At 40.7% G+C, this 23,408-nt stretch overlaps 1 protein-coding gene across 1 annotated transcript; it reads left to right on the plus strand.

The window, feature by feature from the left end:
- On the plus strand, window positions 1-20,597 carry aldh1a2 (aldehyde dehydrogenase 1 family, member A2). Its single transcript, XM_047581056.1, has 13 exons — window positions 1-265; window positions 7,703-7,807; window positions 8,432-8,572; window positions 8,971-9,100; window positions 11,119-11,180; window positions 11,866-11,994; window positions 13,475-13,588; window positions 16,900-17,002; window positions 17,648-17,832; window positions 17,966-18,130; window positions 18,383-18,540; window positions 19,325-19,399; window positions 19,647-20,597. The coding sequence occupies exons 1-13, from the start codon at window positions 149-151 to the stop codon at window positions 19,717-19,719; spliced, it is 1,557 nt and encodes a 518-aa protein (XP_047437012.1). The 5' UTR covers window positions 1-148; the 3' UTR covers window positions 19,720-20,597.
- The last annotated feature ends 2,811 nt before the right edge of the window (window positions 20,598-23,408 follow it).

Consider the following 23,408-nt stretch of genomic DNA (forward strand, 5'->3'; position numbering starts at 1 on the left):
AAAGGACAGCCCTTTTCTTTGCCCAATGAAAATGAACCGCGGCTGACACCTGGCTATAAACCCAGGAAGGAACCCAAAATCCCAATCAGAAATCTGCTGAAAAAACCCAGAGAGGCGCAGCAGGCAGACGAGCGGAGAGACGGCCGTGATGACTTCCAGTAAGATCGAGATTCCCGGAGAGGTGAAGAGCGACCCCGCTGCTCTCATGGCATCCCTCCAGCTGATGCCCTCACCGGTGCCTAACCCAGAGATCAAGTACACCAAGGTCTGTTTCTCTCCACACTCCGCCGCCGACCGACTTGAGTTTACTTTGCGCGTAACGACTCGGCTCCTTCTTCGGGCTGACGTCTGATCTCGAACCAAAACTTCGAGGAATGTGTCAGAACTAAACTTAGTTTGTGTGTCAGGAGCTGAAGCTTCACTATCGGACTGCGTAGCTCGAGCTGGACTGGAGCTGGTCTACGTCTCCAGCAGAACGTTTATCTTTTTTTATCTTAAAGTAAAAACCTGTGCGCTGACAACTGCACGACTTTGGCCAGTTTTCTTTGAGTCCGCACGTGTTCAGTACAGCTCATTAAATTACCCGAAGCTCCTGCGAGATACTATTACAAACCAATGAACCAGATCTAACATATAACTGATATAACATATTTTTATAAATATTGTAGATATGTGTACTTTCTAAAATAATAATAATAATTAGTTAATTAAAAAATGACTGAATGAAAAGTAATTGTGGGTTTCTATGAAAACGTGATTAATTGCTTCACTGTAGAGACCTGCTATTATGATTAAGTTTAATAACTGATTATTCTTATGACTAGGGCGTTTTAAAATTGTTCATGCTACAACATTTTGATAGACGGATTCAAATAACACGCTGATAAAGTTCATATCACGGTTTGTGCGTGTTTTACGAACCCACTCAGCGCTAAAGTGAAGAGTTAAAGCGACTAAAACTTTGCAACGCTGCGTCATGTAGTCACTTTTCCTAAAGTTATTATATATATTTTTTATTTTACTTTATTTTATTTTATTTTATTTTTATCACACTTTGCACCTAAAGTGCACACACAGGCCAACGCCATCTCAAGTGGTTACATGGGAAGTCAATTAACGAGACGTATTTTGAGAGATGTATTTTGAAAGGGAAGTTCAAAGAAAGAAAAAAATATATTAATATTTTTCTAAAATATTGCAAGAGTTCAACCAAGTCTTCTTTCATTTCCCCCTACATGTTGGAGAATTCACTGAATAAATTTACTGTGATTTGAACTTCTTAGGCACCAGTGGAAAGAACTGACACAAATGCAACCAAAATCCATTTTGTTTATAAAGTGGCACCAGTGATGACTGCACAGGTTTTTTGTGTCTAAATAATAGTCAACAAATGTAATTCTAATCAGGCATTGCTCTGTAATTATGTAACACGCAGTTGGTTTAGTGAATACATTGTTTAGAGGCAAAATGCATTTTGTGGACAATGTGTTTTCAGAGCACTTTTGGATTGCTCTACAGTCAGAAGTGTGTGGGTGGAAGAAAGGGGATGCAGAAACAGCTGGAGGAAGAAGTATGAGTCAAACAAAGAACTTTATTTGATTCTTGACACAAACCATATTGAAAATACAAAAAGAAAATTTAAATCCTTTGTGAAAAGCTTCAGCATTTACTCACTCCGAAGAGTACACAAGAGCGACTTTTACAAAAATGAACCAGTAGTTTATTTGTTAAGCTCCCAGCGTGGATCTCCAGCCACTGCAAATACTGAACCAGTTACACACACGTAAAAATAGGCCCAATAGTTTCTTATTCAGTTTGATACATGTCCACAATGTCTTCTTGTGTTTTTAAAACCATGGAGACATCTGTACATTTTGACGTTACTTCATTAGTATAAAGATCACATACGTTTCTTCTTGTTCTCGCAACTTTTTTTTTTTGTTCAAGCTCTCGTCGTCAGTCTCACCAGCCAGAATGTAGCCCGCTGCAGTTTGTTGCTACTGAAATGTTCTCGTAGCTGCAGAACAAGTGTTTTTATGATTGCGAGATTAAAGGGCAGATCTCATAGAGGACAGATTAATGATAGCGTGGTGTAAGTTCATTCGCCGCTATAATTGCTCTGTGTTAACACATCGCTCAGTGTTTTAAGTGCAAAGGGCACGCGGCTGCTGCACTGCGAAGAGGACGGTACATGTTGCATAGGCAGTGTCTTGGCGGAAGGTCTCCATTCCTTCGCAGTGCAGAGTGTTAGTTAAAGGGGTGGAAACAACGGTGTACAGGAGGAAATTTAGGGAGCGACTTGGTGAATTAACCCCCAGGAATTTGGATCATCCAGTCCCTGTTGGTTTGGTGGACATAGGGGGCAGAAGGGCTCTGATTTATGGGCACCCCTGGCGTGGGCTCTCCTCACACCCTGTTCCTGTTCTCCACCCCACTGACTGCACGGGAAACAGCCAACATTGTTCGCTGATACTGTCCCTTTCTTCAGATATCATTTAAAAGCATAATTTCTGAAATAAGGAGGCAACATGAAGCCGTTTTAATTTCACATTTTTGTCACCATGTCACAGAAAGTTGTCTTTGTTTTGTAATGCAGAGTTTACTCCAGATGACCCTGGGAACAGAGATATAGCTGGTACGGTATCATGACTTAACAAATGTCCTTCTATAACAGGGAAGCATGTGATAACAAAGGGTTATTGCAATCAAGGTTTGCCCCTTGTCCTACTCACCGAGTCATGAACTGCTCGCCGTCAAAGGCGCGTTGTGTGATTGTATCAGTTAAGATATCTTCTGCCGTGTGTCCATCTACATTAAAAAGGACTTATGTTATTAGTTTATTGACATCCCCGTGAGAATTAGTAATTTTTGTTCACATCTCCTGTTGTGGCTGAAAGCGCGTTGAGAACTTTTTCTCCCTATCCCCTACCCCCACATTTTTATCGCCAGAAGTCTCCAACAGCTGGGTTACGAGACTGAAACAGTTTAAAGGTTGATAGGACCACAAAGGAAGCCATAAATAAGAGAGTGATGATAGCTATTTATTGTCGTTTTTCACTTGTGGCAGACGTGAAGAAGAGGGACTCTGGTTTATGAATAATTAAGGAGACTGTTTTCGTGCTCTTTTTAGCAGGTGATATCCCTTATCCTCTGTGGGTTTTTTTTTTTTTTTACACTGTTCAGTGATAGTAGGTTGTTAAACCAGACACTCAGTGGGACAAATTTAACAAGAATGTAAAATAGTGTTGCTTCTGCTCTGAAGGAACTGTCTATAAAATGTGGTACCATGTGGTAAAAATGCAAGGAAAACACGTTTTTATGTTTTTATTAGTCTTTGTTAAACTTTTTTTTATTTTTTTTAAACTAATATGATTCAGAAATGTTAGTGTGATGCGTGGCTGATAAGGACGTATATATTTTAAGATGTATTTTAATTTATTGAAGCCCTAATAGGGAATTAACTAGTACCAGACTCACAGATCCGATTCAAGAACCGTGTTCACTGTCTGAGTTACAGATCTCTTAATCTAATCAACAGTTATAAATTTTCTTTGTTGCTTTGCTCATGGTGGAATTAGTGCACTTTCACCATAGGAACCTGTGCGGATTTGGTCTGCTGGAGACCTGTGTATTTGTAAAGCACTCTATGCAGAGACATCCACTCAGTTTGGATGAATAAGAGGCTCCATCAATCTGTCACTGATTGAGATAGTACAGATGGAGTCTTGGGGCTCCCCGATGCTAGGTGCTGTCCACCGGGGTGTAAATTATGACCCTGTCTCACTGTGTGGGTTAGTGGCCCTGCCTCTCCAGAGCCTGACCTGCAGTTCTGGAGTATTTCACTTCAAAACCACCATCTTACTGCGATCAACATCAAACAGAGCCAAAGTTAGCGGATACTGTGCAACTAAATGATTTATCACAAGGAGCACAGCAAGAGCCCCTCCCTCCCTTATGTGCCTTTGCTTACACAATCTCCTTGTTCGCACACACATGGCCGCATACTCTCTAAAACACATCTCTTTGATTGTGACAGGGTAAGTGTGCACTGCCATTAATATGTCCATCAGAGTGAAATGCCCGCTTGTGCTGCGAGTGTAAATTACCATCTTAGCGCACACGTCAACATCGTGTCCCCTGTCTCTTAATCACTGTTTAAGGAAGAGCAGTGACAGCGAGGTTGCCCTGTTAACTTCCCATACCTTCAGTTTGCGGCCCTCTTGACAAGGAACGTGTAAATCCTTACGGTGTCATTATGAAAAACACTTGGCTTCATAAATCTATTGGAATGGGCTGTTTCTGTAGCAACCACGGGATGCAGGAGAGTCAGATGTGGTCTTCTAGATGTTTATTTGTGAAAAAGCGTGACATTTCTTTATAAATGACTTCCTCTTTGACCACTGATCCCTTTAGTAGAACTATGTAAAAGAAAAAAAAAAGGAAAAAAAGAAGCGTCTTTAAACACTCCCTTGACCTGAGATTTAAAGAATGGTTAAGTACACAGGAAACCCATCAAAACTAGGATGGTAAAAAAAAACACCAGTGAGAGGAGACGTTAGTTTTGTAGCCTCGGTATATTGCTCTGTCTTTCATTAGGAAGCTCTAATACATTTATGAGTAGTTAATATATATATATACTCTCTATATAAACACGATGTAGTTGTTTGCATTGAGTGTGTTTCTCACATAACTTTGGAAACAGCTTTTAGTGGTTGCCCACACATACTGGCGAGACAAAGACGTTTGCCAGTCAGTGACAGCGAGGTCGAACTTCGCCAAACCCAGGAGTGCAGGGTGGCATTGTGTGCCGGTGTGTGAATAAAACACACGAAAGGCTTCGTGGTGTCAGACATGTGGAGAGGAATAGGAGGAAAAACACCAGCTGGTCTCCACTTTCACATGCTCTCCAGTCACTTGTAACAGTAGTAATTATAAGACTTCTGAATCCCATCCAGAAAAGGAGAGGAAGCAGAGGTCCTGTGATAGGGGAGGATATGAAACTTCCTGTGCAGACGAGTGTTGCAGGTGCCCGTAGGATTCGTCTGGCTGTGGAATCTTGGCGTGTTGTGTATAAACACACACGTAAACCCTCACACACACCCCTAAATCTTTCTCTAACCCCCCCTGAAAGAAAAAAAAAACTCTACACCCCCCACTCCACCCCACCCTCACTTTAAAAAGCAGGACTGAGAAGCCTTACATATTCCTTCAGCCGTTAGCATCTGAGCTTTCAGAGGCGGCGAAGAGCCAAACAGATGTTTTTTTGGCTGCAGAAAGTATTTTGGCGTTTCTTACTTCCTATTACGGAACATTCGGAAATGATAAATTGTTGTTAATATCACGCAAAACATAAAAAATGAAGCGTATACATGCAAGATGAGCACATCTTGATTCTAATTTTGTCGTGTCTTTTTGTCATGTCTTTTTTATCATCCCCACGGCCAGGCTCTCCGGATGATGTGACTGACAGCTTTTATAGAAAAGCATGGGAGTTGCTAAATGTTTGCAGCTGCCCTGTGACCCATGCAGAAAGTCTTGACCTATATGCTTACTGCTCCACTCTCATCCACATCAGGCTTCCTCGTTCCGTGTCAGACATCACACATCGCAGCCCTGTGTCAGACTGAATGTTTGTTCAAATTAATGCAGCAATACAAAAGTCTCTAAACTTGATGGTTTTCAGAACTGGTTTAAAAGAAAATGTATGACGTGCGAAGTACTGGCTTAGCTTTAAGAGTAAGAAGTTGTTTACTTTGACTTTGTTCTCATCATCTCTGCAGATACTAAGTTAATCCTGAGTACTGAGTGAAAACGCAGGCTTTCATAAACATGAAACCGTCCTGTGAAGTGATAGTAACGACCCCGCAGGGAATGGGAAAGAAAACACTATTAGTCATTTGAAAATGTGCACCCTTGCACTTGTTTTTTCATCCTTGCGTTCTTTGCCCCTCGTCCAAATGATCCTAAAAGCAATTTTAAGAAACCTTGAGAGTTGATTTACTACTCTGGCCTGTCATCTTAATCAAGTCTCTCAATGGAATGAGACAAAAGTCTAACACCAGTCCGAGCCCAGCGAGAGGGCCGAGCCAAACGACGGCTGACAGTTGTCCTTTTCTGGCCGTGATTTAGGTGGGGCCTGCTCCACTGTTCTTGTGCTTCATCCGTTCTCCTTTAGCAGCATCTTGTGAGAGGGGTTACGCCATGCATAAAGCTACCCACGGTCTGCATTCTTGCTCGGACTGTTGTGGCTGTCAGGGGGCTCCTCTGATTTAAGGCGCCCCACTTCAGTGGCCCCTATAAATTTGAAAACTAATTCAGTGCTCTACGGGACTTTTTGTTTTTCTAGCTGGCCCTCTGCTCCTTATCGTTACTGACAATTTTATGAAGTGCTCTTAATGAGCAGCAGATTAAAGGTGGCCTCTGATGGAAGGCGCCTGAGAATACTGGGCTGGTAGAGAGAGAAGTCACTCTGGTCTGTGGGGGATGGTTTTAGGGTGACCGCTACAAAGGAATAAGCTTATACAGTATTTTTCTGTGGGCTGCTTCACAGCGATGCTGAACACCTTAAACATTTGCATGCGAGTTAATCATATGCAGAGTCCACATTATGAGCCAGCGAGCCGTGGGAATGATAAGGAGGAGGGAGGCCGTTTTCAGACTCCTTGGTATTTTATACCAGCCTGAAAGTAAACACAGCCAACAGTTTACAGCCAATTAAATAGTGCTTAAAGCTCAGCGTTTATGGAGGTAAACATGTTGGAGAGTTTAGGGAGGCTAAGGCCAGCAGGATACTTGAACCTTGCTCTCCGGTTCGCTCTCAGTGCATCAGAACTCCTCTAAAGTAGAAGGACGGTAAGAGCATATGTATACACAGAGGGATTTGTGCCAACAGATGTTCTCCTTGCACTCTATCTATCAGACAGACTGACAGCCATTAAAAACAGTGTGTGAGTAGTCTGCCTAATGGATCTAAACATGTCACAGAGAGAGGAGACTTTTGTTGCAGACTTAACGTGCACAAGGTATATCTACAATTTCATATCACACCTTGCCTTTTGTACAGCGAACAGAAAGTTTGCTTGTGTTTCAGTGACTTGATTCTGAGTCCGCCGATTGTGTAAACATTTATTTTTCTCGTGGTCTCAATGGATGTTGAATATGTCCTGTTTGGAATCCCAGGCGGTTGTTTAACGGAAGACTTGCTTTAACGCATCACAGAAACCAAGCGCAGCACGTGTTTTATGATCTCGTAAACGAGCAGTGATGTTGTGAAACGTGTGTCTCTGTGTTGGGGGGAGGCGGGTGGGTAGGTGGGTGGGGGTCTGGTGTCTGATAGGGATTTATCTGTACCCCTGCACCCCCCCCCCCCCCCCTCCACCCCCCCTTTGTCTGGATGGTGGAGCACTCCCCAGAGAGCAATGCTGGACAGGCAGGAATCTCTGTCCAGATTTCCAGAGATTCTCCCATATCCCTTGCACAAGAGCCTGAAAGAGAGCTGAATATTTCTGCAGTGAACACGGTGTAATGAAATGATTGCGTAAAATAACATAAATATTTAACAAAGAATAGGGCTGTCATTATCTCCCATTCAAGCTCAGTTTGTTTTTAAACCCTTTTGCTGACAAATCAGTTCAGGTACGAATACGCATATGTGTAAGGCATCTGTTACTGAAAAGCTAAATACTGACCTTTTCTTTTTTAGATTTTCATCAATAATGAGTGGCAGGACTCCGTCAGTGGGAAGGTCTTCCCTGTCTACAACCCGGCTACTGGGGAGCAGATCTGTGAAGTTCAAGAAGCAGAGAAGGTAAACACAACAAAAAACAGGGCACTTTTACTCGAGTGCTGGAGGATTTTTTCCCTCTTCCATTTGAAAGCTCTCATTACAGCAGGTAACATTGCTCATCAAAGAAATTATAAAATGATGCTTAAAGCACATTTTGACATAATTACAGTTTGTCTGTGGAGGTTCTCAGTCATATGAGCGGAAACAAAAGCAACTGGTATAAATGAAGTTCACGTATATTTTGTATTCAATATGCAGAATTACCATTCTTTTGTATATAGATTTGTTTTAGTATAATTTTGGATAATTGTGGTGGACACAAATTTCGACTAATTTATATAATAGTGCGTGGTTTCATTGATAAGAATACGTTATCTTTTGTGACTTATTTTTTAAGAAATTAATAACTGAAAATGTATGATATGTTCCTTCTGAAATCTAGTGTAAATTAGCACCACAAGTGGTAATTAGTACACACAAGTGCACTGTTTGAGAAAAGTAGAAATGTAGAATTGCTCATGAAATAAGAATTGATTTTAATCAATGTTCCGTTAAATAATGAGCAGCAGACATAGTACTGAAATGTAGAAACATATTTCATTAGTGTAAGGTAGACATTTGATTTTGAAATGTTTCTCTTTGCAGGCCGATGTTGACAAAGCTGTGCAAGCCGCTCGTCTTGCCTTTTCTTTGGGCTCTGTATGGAGAAGGATGGATGCATCTGAGAGAGGTCGACTGCTGTCCAAATTGGCTGACCTGGTGGAGAGGGACAGCGTCTATCTCGCAGTGAGTGGACCAGTGTTGAGAATGTTGACAAATATCACATGTTCTCTTCCTTCTGTCTGACATTTCTGTCAGTGCTTTGAAATTATACTGTTAACATTATTTGTTTGTCTGTTTATCATCCGGTTTTCATTTTGTTCATGTTCAGTTTATTTTCTTTTAACACTCTTCATGCCTTCTGCAAAGCGCTTTCAGCTGCCTCACTGTTAGAGAATCATAGATTTTCCTCGCCTCAAAGAGAACATGTAACTGTAGCTGAGAGGCTGTATTTGTAGTTTAGTGTTATCTTAGTGTCACATTTCACTCATGGGTGAGTGTAAAGGATGGAACAGTATGGAATTATGTGAGGATCACAAGGTTATATCACATATTTCTCAAACGTCTCCCTCGCCTCTCTTCAGACTATTGAGTCGCTGAACAGTGGGAAGCCTTTCCTGCCCACCCTGTTTGTGGACCTCCAAGGAACTATAAAGACACTGAGATACTTTGCTGGATATGCAGACAAGATCCATGGCACGTCCATTCCAATGGGTAAGTACCCTTTTGAGTACTCCACAGCACAATTTCAAGGAAATAGATTTGGTGCTGAGTGGTAGTGAGATAAGACAGGAAAAAGAAAGGATGGGTAAGATATTAGAAGTGTGAGGGTTGTCCCTGGAGATACTCTGTATGCTGTTGTTTAGTTGAATCTATAAACCTATTCAAATCCCAGGCAATGTGTTCGATCAGAGAAACTGAAACTGAAGAATTTGTATCGCCTTTAACTTTTCGAATATACAATAAAATACAAAAAGTAGGTTACTTAATTGGATTTTTAGTTAAATGTTTTCCTTTGTATCAGTCAAACGTGTCATGATTTAACAAATGGTTTTGTTTCATTTAAGTTATTTTGTTAAAACAAACTGTAAAATCAAAATTTTCTGGCCTCTTGGGGGCAGCATAAACACAATACTTAAATCGCTTAATCTGATAATGGAAACCTTTTCATGGTTAGCTTTGAATGTATCCAGAGTGCTAAGTGCTCCTGTATGTCTGTTGTGTCGGTATGAAATTTGGTGACGGTTAGGTAGGCAAATAGGCCTACGAGTGAGTCAAAACAACAAACGTGGAGAAAAAAACAAAACAATAAGCTAAAAGCGGCTAAAATACTCAGCCGATCTGTAGGTTATATCTTCCTATTATGAGCAACAGTAACATGTATGTATGTGGGTTAGACAGCATGACGTACATAATATAAAATATAAAACATGTAATTTTTTTTTTAATTACTCCATGAAGGTTTGTAGAGCGGAGGGAAACTGCAGGGTTTGTCCTAACAAAGTGCTGTTGTTGCGGATCAATCCGAACACTGATTGTGAATTTATCGAAAGAGGCCATGGTCGCCCCTGTTAACGCAATAGAATTTGGGGGTGGGAGAAAGGAAAGCGGGGCGTTTGTTTCAGCAGGAAGAAAAAGAATAAGAGAGAGGACATGGCAAACCTCCTGATACAAACGTATTGTGCCTCTCAAAGCTTCTCTTGTACACTGCTGCCAAACCAGCCACGGCGAGCATTTCCCAGGGCTTTAGTTTAAGCTTTATTCCTCTTGTAGACTTTCAGAGGAAATAAACAGAGCTATTCCTGTAGCTGGTATGATGTAAGCACTGCTGTTTGTTCACCTGTCACCATGGACTGCAATACATCTACCATCAGCAACCCTGTGAGCACCTCTTTGTCTTGCATGTTGTGCTAAGATTGTGGTGTGCAGGCAGTGTGAAACGAATGGGGAGTGTCATTATATGGAGCACCTTTGGCTACACAGCTCGGTATTGTTTACGTTGCCCGTTCCAAATTGAAATCTAAGTCATTTACAGACGTTATATTTTCAAACAAGCCTTGCAGACACTTGAGTTTGTCTTGAAAATCTCATGTCTAATAGGTTTATAGATTCATTCTGCAAACAATAACAATTTTGAAAGATCCAACATCCACACTGGAATGAAGGAAAACAGTTGACATATGGGAACCTTTACTGCAGTTTTGTGTCCATTGTCAAACTTTTACTGTTTCCCACTGAAAATGATTATTTGGCTTGTCATCTACCACCAATTGTTCCCATCCAAATGCAACATTAGGCAATCACCAGCTGACCACTGTTGTAACAAATTCATACACACATTTCTCAATATGAATTGTTTTTGTGGAGAATGAACAAGCATGGCACACCCTCAGTAAGTACCTCCTTTTACTCAAGTAATGCAAGAGGAATGAGCAAGCCTTTCCAGCATAACACCCATCTCTATGACCTAAAACAGCTACACGCATGCCTGTGCTGTTCGAGGCTCAAAAAGAAATGTAATCTCTCACCAGGGTAAAGTAAGCAGGAATGTTGCGTGTGGATTCATTTACAAATTAACATGTTGAGTCAACAACACCAAGGGTGGCAGGTGGTTGCATTTTTCATGTGTTTTAGGCATTTTTTCGAGCTTTTAAACAAATCCTAGAGTTGGACACGAATAACCCAGTTTCCTCTTTGTGGGTGTGCTTGTCTGCATGTGTGTTCCTCCACAGATGGAGAGTATCTGACATTTACCAGATATGAGCCCATTGGAGTTTGTGGACAAATTATCCCTGTGAGTACAACCCTTCCTACAAGTGACATGAACAATGAATACATTTGGACGCGCAAGTGTAAATAAAGAAGCCGATAAGAGTAAATTGGCTGAATTTAAAAGAGATATTAGTCTGTTTATTGAATTACATTCTGAAATTTTCCAGTAATTCCCTCACAGTCACTGTTTATTTGTATAAACCCTGCTGGTAAGCCCCGAAAATGATTGTGCCAGGGAGTTTGAGTAATAGAGAACGAGAAGTGAGAAGCAGAAGAGTGAGCTGAGGGATTTAACACAGTGTATTTGAGGAAAGAAGAATGATGTGAAAGGAGGAAAAGATCAAGGAGAAAGAGACACTGCTGATTGTGCAAGAGTGCAGAAAGCGTGTGGTTCTGTGTTGAGCCCCATGGGCTCCTGTGTAAAGCAGAAATAACACAGGCCTGTGTGTTGTACAGTGATATGGGTCTATTGCACATGTGTTGCAATTTCCCGACTTTCTCAGAATACTGTGGGAAGAGAAAATACTGTACAAGTGCCGAGAACATTTTCTCACTTGACTATGTTTAAACAGAGAGAAAATGAGAGTGAGTGACTTAAGAGCGATGAGTTATTGAACTTGACTTGTGACCACCCAGTGTGTCAGATGCATGATGTCTTTTTCCTGCTTGTGTGTGTGTGTGTGTGTGTGTGTGTGTGTTGTGCACAGTGGAACTTCCCTCTAATGATGACAGCATGGAAGCTGGGCCCAGCACTCGCATGTGGAAACACTGTTGTTCTCAAACCTGCTGAGCAGACACCACTCACCTGCCTCCACGTAGCAGCTCTCATCAAGGAGGTAAACAACAGAGGTGCTCTGCCAACTTCAAACACTGTATTTGGACAGTGGAGCATTAGCACTCGGAATCAGAATCATATTATAAGTTTCATTTTGCCAAGAACACAGTGTTCGGTATGAATCTGGCCAACACTTTATTTGCACAGTCCAATGTTAATGTAACCACAAGGCGACAAAAAAAAAATGATGTTTAAAAATGTGTCACTTGTCTATCTGTTGCATCTGTTCACAGTCTGCAATCTTTAAATCCAGCCAAGTCAGAGCTAAAGTTAAAGGACTCTTTTATTTTGTTAGTCTATCGATAGTTTTTGCTTCTCCATTGATACAGCGCTGTTAGAGGTTTGTTTGTCGAGATGACATTCAGAACAACTCCACTTAAAAAAGTCTGAACATCCCCCTAAAGAAATGTACAGTTTACACAAATCTTTGACGTGACACGAAATGACCATTGTCGCTGAACAAATCAGGCAGCTTTTAGCAACGGCGCTTGCCACAATATTGACGTAACCACCATCAGTCATACACGGTATATGTTTCTTGTTAAAAGCTTATTAGAATACTGGAAGCTACAGGAGCAATGACACTGTCATTACTGTTGGAAATAGCTGGCTGCTGACCTATTATGTTGCCTTTAAGTCATCTTATAAAACTTTCACATCAGCCTCTATTATATAATTCAGTGTCGAAGATATTGTGAATTTCTGAGACAATGTCTGCAAAGAACTTCCACGCCAGCGATTCAGCTCATTTTATAAGAGCAATACGCTTTAGCATTAAACTGCTAAAAAATACTACTGTAGCATATTAAATAAATAAACATTATTTATCTATATTTGCTTATATATTCACATTGTACATGAATGCAGCATTAACACTTAAACAGTATGGATGTATCTTAGTGTCGCACTGAAAATACACACATACTGAACAGAGGAGAGTTAGTAGAAGGCAACGACTGTATTAATGTTGATGGGTACTTTATGATGTACACACAGATGTGAAAGTCAACACAAATGCCTGAACTTAAAAAGCGAAGTTGTTTTCACCTTTAAGTTTATCTGAATGTGACATAAATGCTGACAGACATCACATAGTTTCAAGCATGCGTTTCAGATAAAACAGGCAAGTCAACATAAAACATGATTAAATAAAGCTAACACAAACATAGTCTGCATTTCAATCCAAAGTGATATCTGCACATCAGTGCACTGACGTGTGGTTATCGACTGCAGCTGTGGAAAATAAGTATGAGAATCCAAATAATGTTGTGTCCACATCCTCTCTTTTTCCCTGTGTCCTCCCTGGCCTCTCTTCTTTTTGGAGACTATCTGTCTGTTGCCTTCTTCTTTTTGATGTTCTCTCCACTCTCTGCTCGTATGGAGGTTGGGTTGGGTCCGGATTCCCCCACACTGCCTGTGGTTTTGCTTGGCTCTGCTGTCATCTCCGCTAAAGCTTGTTTCCTTTCATATTGTTTTGACAGGCCGGGTTTCCACCGGGAGTCATCAATATTTTGCCAGGATTCGGGCCAACAGCGGGAGCTGCAATTGCTTCGCACATGGGCATAGACAAAGTGGCTTTCACAGGATCAACCGAGGTACTTTTCTTTCCAGTAAAGTGGCTCAGATCAGCAGCTGCCTACTGCTCGCTTTTGTCACTGAACACAAGTGACACAGTGACCAACATGTGCAGAGCATAAGAGGAGGCTGGGTAATTAAGGGATGTTGTGTGCCTGTATTGAAGTCTAAATGACAAACAAATGGGGTCTTACATAAGCTGCGTGCCTTGTCATTACTCCCCATGACAGGCCTCTGATTTTATCTCACACACACGCACATATTTGTGCTGTCAAGAGTATACAAACATGTCTCTCTGAAAACCCTCCCCCTCCTCTGCTTTCCCTCAGCTGTCTCTTCTGCATTAATGCACCTCCGCAGTGCTTCTCATTTAACTCACTATCAGGGCACACACAGGATAAAGCCGCGTAGCCTTGCAAAAACAGGGAAGCAGTTAATGGGAAGCTAAAGGACATATCGAGTTAGGTGACGAGTGTTGTGGTCTGTGGCCGGAGCCACAGTGGCAGCACATCCCTTCTTTTCACATCATTTGTAAACATGTGTCTGTTTTCCTACACCAACCTGTCTGTTAAAATCATAGTCATCGTAGTCTTAATGTAGAAATGGTGTTTTTATGGCCTTTATTTCATGTGTGTGTGTTGAGAATGAGAGATTATGTAATGTCTGTTTTGACTCAGTGTGATGTGGGCAACCTTTGATAAGCATTTATAGACATCATAGATTACTATCAAGTACCAAACAGACTCAGCAATGAAGTCTAAATTCGGCAGCACTGTGAGACATACAAGACTTGAAATATGTTTTTTTTTTTTTTTCCTATACCACTATTTGCCTTTTGATATGGATGGATGTGGATGAATCATGTTTTGAGACATGTTACTAGTCTCAGGAATGGGGATGTTGGTTGATCTGTTGTGTCCCAGTTTAAATTACTCGAAAAATCAGTGGTTATCCAATGAGTTTTGTGACTGGGAGCATGTAAAGTGGCTTTAAAGGAGCTTTAAAGTACAGCCATACACAGCCACTAATAACTAAATAACCGCTAACTAACCTATCTATCTATGCACCTTCTCTGTTTTATCGTTTTGATTGAACATTTCCTTTGTGGATGACCTAGAACCTCTTTTTCTTTTTTTTTCTTTTTTACTAGTTTTCCTTTTGTTTCATGTGTTCTGGAGTCAATTACTGAGAAAATGAGCCAGTGCTGTGAGAGACTGTTGATGCCCAGACAGTGAGTCACTTCATTGTAGTAGTAATAGTGGGGGATAGTGGGACATACAGCATCTCCTCTCATGGTAGAAGGCGGTGGCGTAGTTACAGGTGGATTTTAGGACCACAACTCATCCTCTTACTGACTCACATGTGGCTGTGAGTCCACACGGAGGAGTTGAGCAGCCCAGCGTGTTTCCTTTATCCCTGAATAAACACACGCTAGCCTCTCCTTAGTCAGCCACTCAGAGTTTCTGATCAAAGACAGACAAAACACATCGGAAACAACAAAGCCCGGCCAAGTATTGCTTTGTTGTTATACAGCATCAGTTCCAGCCACAGCACAGCAGACTCTGTTCTATTCGTTTCATTTTCATTATTGGTAACTAGAGTGAATCAGACAGTGGAGGCGATAGTCGCAGAAGATTATCAACAGGGTATTTTCCACTTTATCTTTCTGTTCTCTTGGAAAAGGAAATTGTGTGAGTAACAGGAAGATGAATACTTGTTTAGAGTGTAGGATTGTGAAAAAAAGCGTGTGAGCGTTCTCAGGCTTGTTATCTGTCAGGTTAATGCAGTGTTTAAGGACACTGAAAACAAAAATATTTAAAAAAAAATTAAAAAAATTTTTTTATTCCGATGCGTAAAATGGGACATTTGTTCACTGTGTTTAATTTTAACCTCTTATACTTCAACAGTTCAATAAATATATGATACGTAATGCTCCTAAGGTGTTGTCCATCATCAACATGTTTTCTTTCTTGTGAAGAATTAGTTGAAAAGTCTGGTACCACTCTCACAAATGATAAAAAATATGAAGTTATAAACCATTTAGCTTAGCATAAAGACGAAATAGAGGGAAAGAGTCAGGTAACAACCAAATTTTTCTATGAGCAAGTTTTCATTACTATTGTTTAATCATTTTAAATACCTTGTATATCTTCTATATTGTGCTAAGCTAAGTAGCTTTTATATTTCTTCTTCATGCCTCTGAAGCACCTTGAGTTGCCTAATCCAAAGAAATAAGTTGCCTGGGGTGCCGTCAAAGCTCGCAAATTAACACAAAACCCAATCATAACACCTCACCTATCATTTTGGCCGGTGATTGAACTAACAAGATGTTGCTAAGTGTGAGTTTTAGAGGTGCTAGTTGTTGGACTTTATTGCCTTTAGTTGTTGTGCTAAACTAAGCTAAGATCTGGAGATAGTGTCTTAAACTGCATCTCTGGTGTATCTCTGCGTATCAGTAATTTCTAATCATTTGCAAAGTGAGCATATTTTCCAAAAGGTTGATTGTTTACCTTAAAGGACAATGCAAGTGTTTTTTTGCAGGTTTTATCCTATCTAAGGACTATGTTATACGTCTGGTCATATCCAGCCATTTTTGCATATATTTTATTAATCTATTTGTTTATTGCTACAAAGGTTTAGTCTCAGTGTAGTCTGCTGCTAAACTGGAATGTAACAGACATTATTGCAGACGTGATATTGTCTTTCATAAGTCATTATATAAACAATGTGGAAAAATATCTGCAACAAATTACATCTGTAGTTCAGAAAGTAAAACAGGGTCCCTGATCTACAAATGTGATGCTTCTGAGCAATGGCTGTTTTCCCACAAATATTTTATCATGGAATGTTGTTGCTAAATGCATTATTTATTGCTCTTCATTTTGGTTATATGATATCACTCTTGATAAGGAGTAAAGTGGAAATAGGAATAGTAGGAAAATAAGGAAAAACCACAGAAAATCCCTCATCGTCTGCCATATCAACACATCAGACCCTTCTCATACCAAACGACTTGTCCCATAGTGTGCTAGATCACAGAGCACCACCCACACACCTCGTGGTTGCCTCTTCCTGCCCTTCATTACATATCAGATTTTGTTCCCGGCTGAAACATCATTTTGTTTTCCTTTCCTGTTACCGTCTCCAAAAACCTGCAATAGATATTAATTCTGTGTGTTTGCAGAACTCGTGTTTCAGCTGGCCTACCGGTGCTTTCCTTGTTTGGAGCTAACCAGCCTCTTTAAGATATTTAATGGCTCCAGCTGATTTACTGATCTGGCTGCAGGCCTGTATCACTAGGAGTAAACCTCAGATGTTTTTCCCCTGCTAGGTCGGCAAGCTGATCCAAGAGGCAGCTGGGAAGAGTAACCTGAAGAGAGTGACTCTGGAACTGGGAGGAAAAAATCCCAACATCATATTTGCAGATGCTGACTGTAAGTTTTCAAACTGTGCTTTATTCATGGCTAGAATTATTTTATTTAGATATTTATTTCTAGGGTGTCCAATCTGTGGACAAAAAAATCTTAGGCTGAAGATCCCACAATGTTCAAAGTACTATGAAAACCCCTGGATGGATGGGTTTCATATAAATTCTAAGTGGCTTACCAAACTGGGGGGCGCTGAGGCTTTCAAATGCTTTCAGCAGCCGTGAGAGGGGCTCACTAAGGCCTGTAAATCAGGAGAATGGACTCTGACTCAGTCGGGTGCTTCAGCCGAGACCCATAAATCACAGGAGTCTGTTAACCCTTTGTGCACAACAGCAGGATCCTGTCTCTCAGGTGTCAGGTATCAGATTTGCACAGGATAGCTCCTATAAATGAGGTATATGAGGCAAATTTTGTAATAGTACACGACATACTTAACTTTTTCTAACCAGGTGAAGTTTTTATATGGCATCTGATAATAGTAGCTCACTGTGACTGTTCTGAACTATTTCCAACTGCAACTTTGCTCACTAATAACTCAATAATAAGTCCTTCAATTAATTAATGAATTCAAGGATTTCCATACAGCAGTTTGTTTTAATGAACAAGAAGTGTCATCAAATCATTGACTAACTAAAGTCTCTTTTTCCCCAGTGGATCTTGCTGTGGAACAGGCCCACCAGGGAGTGTTTTTCAATGCAGGTCAGTGCTGCACGGCAGGCTCACGCATCTTTGTGGAGGAGCCCATTTACGATGAGTTTGTCCGGAGGAGTGTGGAGAGAGCCAAGAGGAGGATAGTAGGCAGCCCCTTCGACCCCACGACTGAGCAGGGTCCACAGGTAACGTGAACGCAGCTAGTTTCATGACCTTACACTCAAGAAGAAGTTCACTTTGCTTTTCTATCACATGCTCTATCTCTAAGATATTGTTTGCTTGTCTTGTTCTCCGTTTCACTGTCGTCCACATCCACAGATCAGCCGGGAGCACCAGAATCGTGTGTTGGAGTTCATCCAGAGCGGCATCAGTGAAGGAGCCAAGCTGGAGTGTGGAGGCAAAGCTCTGGGCTTGAAGGGGTTCTTCATTGAGCCTACGGTTTTCTCTAATGTGAAGGATGACATGCGCATCGCCAGAGAGGAGGTATAAAACTAGAGACAAGGACTTCTGATAGCTCTTTGAAGAAGTACTCTTTGTAAAAGTACTGCAATTGTTATTATTGAGGCATGAACTTGAGCAAATTGAACCACTTAGAAAAGCATTATAATACAGTGTCTTATCTTAAATAAGTAAACCTGACAATAACTGTACAAACATACAGTAAAATCCAGTGAGGTACTAACTTCTAGTTGTATTTACACTAATCACAATCACTATATTCTCAACTTGCCACAGATTTTTGGACCCGTGCAGCAGATCATGAAGTTCAAAACTATTGATGAAGTGATAGAAAGAGCCAACAACTCAGATTATGGTTTGGTCGCTGCTGTGTTCACCAGTGACATCAACAAAGCCTTGACCATATCCACAGCAATGCAAGCTGGCACTGTCTGGTAAGTTCTGTCTTAAGCTGCAATCAGTAATATTTTTCATGTGGAAAGTATCAGCCATTTCAGCCTCTGCCATCAGCAATCTGTAAACTGGCAATGTGCCACTTTACTTTCATTACACGAGCCACAAAACATGCTTTCCTTCCTGTTTTCACCACAGATCAAACAGGCAAGATGTGGAAATATTAGAAAGTTTTGTGCCGGTACAAGACAATAACTCAAACCATAAATTGTGAATGTAAATGGACACCCTAATTTTATAATTTGTATAAATGAAAACATCGTAAAATGTTACTTGTTGAGTCCTTGTTTTCTTTGTGGTGCAATTACCTACATATGGTTATGAGCATGGTGGGAGTATAGCTAACATAGAGCATCTGCTAGACACTTTTCATCGCCTGTTGAATTTGACCTCATCTCATCTCTTTAGTCTTATCTACGAACAGTTACACTTACACAGTTTTCTAATTACTATTATAAGGGAAGTTGTGTTCCTCCTACTCAGCAACTCACAAAGTTCACCCACTTTTTAACCACGTTGACAAGATTTTATTTTCCATTCTCTGAGAAAATGTTTTACCTCCTCTTGCTTTCATAGGTTATTTCCAGGCAGCTGTAGTTTGCAAATACACTACCTGACAACAACAGCTGCATTTGCTAAGCTCAAGTTCACAGGGTTTCAGAAATAGCTGTGAGAATGAATGCAGCAACAAAGTTATGCTAAATGGTATAGCAAACCGCAGGAGTCAAATGCACAAGAGTGATCAATGTTTTGTGTACTTTCCAGGATAAACTGCTTCAATGCTCTGAGCACACAGTGTCCATTTGGGGGATATAAAATGTCTGGCAATGGACGTGAATTGTGAGTATTGCTTGGTTGTCTGCCCTCTCAATATACACAAATTAGCCACAGCCTTGCTAGTACTGACTTTGTGTTTTGAAAACCTACTTTCCCAAATTGCTTAACATGACATAAATCTTTATCTAAGAGGATATTGCAATATTTCTGATCCCAGAGTCTCCACCAGTGTATACACTACATTTCAATGTGAAAGTCAGCGTGAGATTTTAAACAAAATGAGCAGCATTGTTACTGTTTCCTGTTTCAGGGGAGAAAGCGGCTTGAAGGAGTACTCAGAAGTGAAGACCATCACAATGAAGATGGTCGCCAAGAACTCTTAAGGCAGCCACCCTTTGTTTGGGAAGAGGTAGTGTGTTCCTTATCTCTGACCTGCCTCTTGACCGTCCGTCCACGATGGAAAACCACACTGACCATTAAAACCAGTTATCTCCATGGTAACTAAAGGCTGTACCCACATGCTGCCTCCAGTCCCTCCATCAGATCGGCCTTGCTCTCCACGGTCAGTCCAGCTATCTCCACCCGCCTTGAATTTGTGGGCTGTCTGTAGTCTTAACCAACAACCACTGAACTACCCCCATACTGTATACCTCCTCCACTAACTACACTAAAGCACTCACAGAGACGGTGGGGGAGGCTGCTCTGACTGCAAAATCAAATAACAACGCCCTTCCAAGCCGCTACACCTTGATCTTAACCCCCCACCCCCAGATGCTGGATGCTCAAAGACTCAGTCGCCGCACTTGCAATCAACCCTTTACTAGCAACTTGTCATGTGTTGGGATGCAGTTCTTCTTTGTACTGTGCGGTGTGATTGTCAAAACCTCATGTGTCATTGTCTTGATAGAATTTATGCGAGCATGTCAGCTCATTCAAGACCACTGATGTTGTCAGCCTCAGACATGAATGGATGAAATGTTAATTCAGAATTAAACATGATTTGTAATTGTCTTTGTTTATATTTTAGCTCATACAACTTAACACTGTATGTCAACCTTCGATTGATGTAAACGTGGAAGATTTTAACCTCTTAAAAGCATTTTACTCTCACCTGCTAAAAGAGGAGTAGATGTATTTTAAACTTTATGTAACTGATTTTCATTGATGCCCATCTATGTTTATGTTTATACAATCATATGTTATAAAATTATAAAATGACCATAGTTTTTTTTTTTCAGTAAAAACCTTTTTTCCTGGAAAACCTTGTGTGTTCATTACATTTTCAGAGCGCAGTGCAGCTGTGTAATTTAGACTGCGATCACATTTCACTTAATCAAGTGGGAGACAACTGTACTGTATATTTGGGGCAAACATCTTCAGAACTAAATTGTTTATAATTAAATTTAACCTGAAATAAACTTGCTAAAGGGAATGATTTTTCTTATTTATACTTTAATGAAAACATTATAATTTGAAATCTCCCTTCACCCCCAAATGTGCTCTAACCATTTCTAATTAGACAACAAAGATGTTATATATTCACACACACACACACACACACACACACACACACACACACACACACACACACACACACACACACACACACACACATTTGAGTCTTTTTTATTTTTTTAATGTTTTATGTGTTCAGATGAGATCCAAAAGAAGTGGAGTTGTGCTGAAGCTCATATTTAAAAAGAAAAGTTATATTTCTGTCACATTTACCCATCTGTCATCTGTTTTCTCTTTCTGCCGGCTCCACCTACTGGGCAGGTAGACTCATGACTACCTCAAAGTGAATGGCCTTTTTTTCGCGACAGTTTCTGACATAAATTAGTAAGCAATGATAGAGACGCCTCCGCTTGTCAATTGTCAAAATGTGTGGGGCACATGGGCACCTATGAAGTAACAGCTTCAGACAGGAAATAAGAAGAAGGACTCATATGCTACCGGAAACCACGCACACTGTTTTCCTGTGAATTGGCATTTCCATCAGATACATCAGCCTACCGCTGAGGGGGCGGATGATGTGGCATGACTGCTCCATGGGCTGGAGTTGCTTAATATTAATCTTTGACATTTACTTACAAACTAGTTCACAAAGTCAAAATTAGAGCTTTTTAAGAGGAATTAAGGAAACTCAACATACTGTAAAATAAGGGAAAAAAGAAAAAGTTAGATTTAACAGATATGTGATTCTCAAATATCATGTTTATGGCCTTTTTCATTACAGACATTTTACCTTGTCAGGAAAGCACAGGTGTTAGCTAAGGCGTCCTCACATTTCAAGTATCCCAGTAAACTGCAAGAGATTGGCAGCAAGCACAATATGAGAACTAAAAAAAGCTAAACAGGCCTCAGCCATTACTAAATTCGTTAATTTGACATGTCTAAGTGCCCCCAGTGAAAATGCTCTTTCAGTGACATTTGCTCTTTCATTTCTCTAACGTGTTGATTTTGAGATGTAACCATGATGTATAAGGTTCAAACTAATCCACAAAGGCAACATACACACAGGCACTTTACATCAGGACAGCTCCCCGCCAGGACAGGATAACCAAGCAACTGCTTAGGGCCCCTAGAAATAAATTAGTAAGGGGTCCCTCAGATAGATACCTTTTTCCATTATGCAACAACAACTGTTGCAAATGTCTTTGTACTGGGGGAGGATAGTACACGGATCCACCAAGGATCTCCACTGCATGTGAATTGGTTGTGAACAAAATACACCGACAAAATAAACACCGAATCCCAAGCTGTGTTACCAGTTACCATGTACATGAATTCAGTGCCACGCTGGTAACATATAGAGGTGAGGACATGTATGCATCGAGAAGAGCTAAAACAACAGGAACATGGTTGGGGTTCTTGTCAGAGATGAACAAACGTGAAGACACTGTACTTTCTTTGGTATCAGCTTTTAAATTATCAGCGTACATTTTCCCACCATTGCTTCCCCAGTTGGTACCTGCAGCCCCTTCCAAAGAGAAGATGAAAAAGTGACCTTCTTATTGCGGTACTCTGTTAACACAACAGGGAATGTCAGTGCAGACTACAGATGCACACTCTCAAGTTAAAAGTGCATGTAGGAACCTTTACCTTTCCTCTGACTGGCTTTGGCTCTCACTTTACAGTTCAACAAAAATGTTTTGTGTACCTTAAAAGCAAAACAAATTTAGGTTGCAAACGCAGTGTTTTGGCTTCATTCAGATACAGCTTTCTTTATTCAATATAAAAAATATTTCTTTCCACTTTCTCACAGTGTGAATGTGAGAAGGACAAAGTATAAATGTCTCCTTTCTGAATTAAATGTTTGTACCTCTTTGCACTAAGTGAAGAGCCACTATGTGAAAAAGCGATTTGAAAAATAAATACTCAAGTTGATCTCCTTGGTGAGGAGCCTGTACAACACCTTATTTTCTCAGTGTGTGCAAGCATAACCCCACAGCTAAGGACATCAGCTTGGAAACAGACCACACACTGACAGGGACATTCACCCTTTGTCCAGATGGACCCTTATCCTTCAAAAGCCTTGTTTATAGCTTCAGTTAATATTCCAGCAAGATAGCACAGCTTTTCTTATTATCTGTCCTTTCAGGAAAAATTCTCACATGAGTCATCGAGCAATACGGGGACATCTCTGTGCATCCAGCTGATCAATGTTGTCTGGTCCTCTTCATTTGTCTCCAAAATTACCTTTCTTCCAAGACATCACATGGTGTGTGTGTGTGTGTGTGGGTGTGGGTGGATGTGTGTGTGGGTGGGTGTGTGTGTGGTTGGATGTGTGTGTGGGTGTGTGTGTGGTTAGATGTGTGTGTGGTTGGTTCTAGACAGAACATCATCAATGTGGGGACATTATAGCTGGTCCTCACCTGCTGTTTAAGGCTCTTGATTTTAGGGTTTAGGTTGATATTACATTGAGGGCAGAGTTGTCTCACAAGTGTCACGTCCCCAAAAGTACAAATATCTCAGTAATACAATAATACATCTAAACTCTTTCCTTATTTTTGCTTAAAGACATCTGATCTCTTCTGTATAGTTTAGAGTGCAGTCATGGCCAAATTATTGA

Source organism: Mugil cephalus, chromosome 3 (assembly GCF_022458985.1).
Source record: "Mugil cephalus isolate CIBA_MC_2020 chromosome 3, CIBA_Mcephalus_1.1, whole genome shotgun sequence".
Taxonomy (NCBI): Eukaryota; Metazoa; Chordata; class Actinopteri; order Mugiliformes; family Mugilidae; genus Mugil; species Mugil cephalus.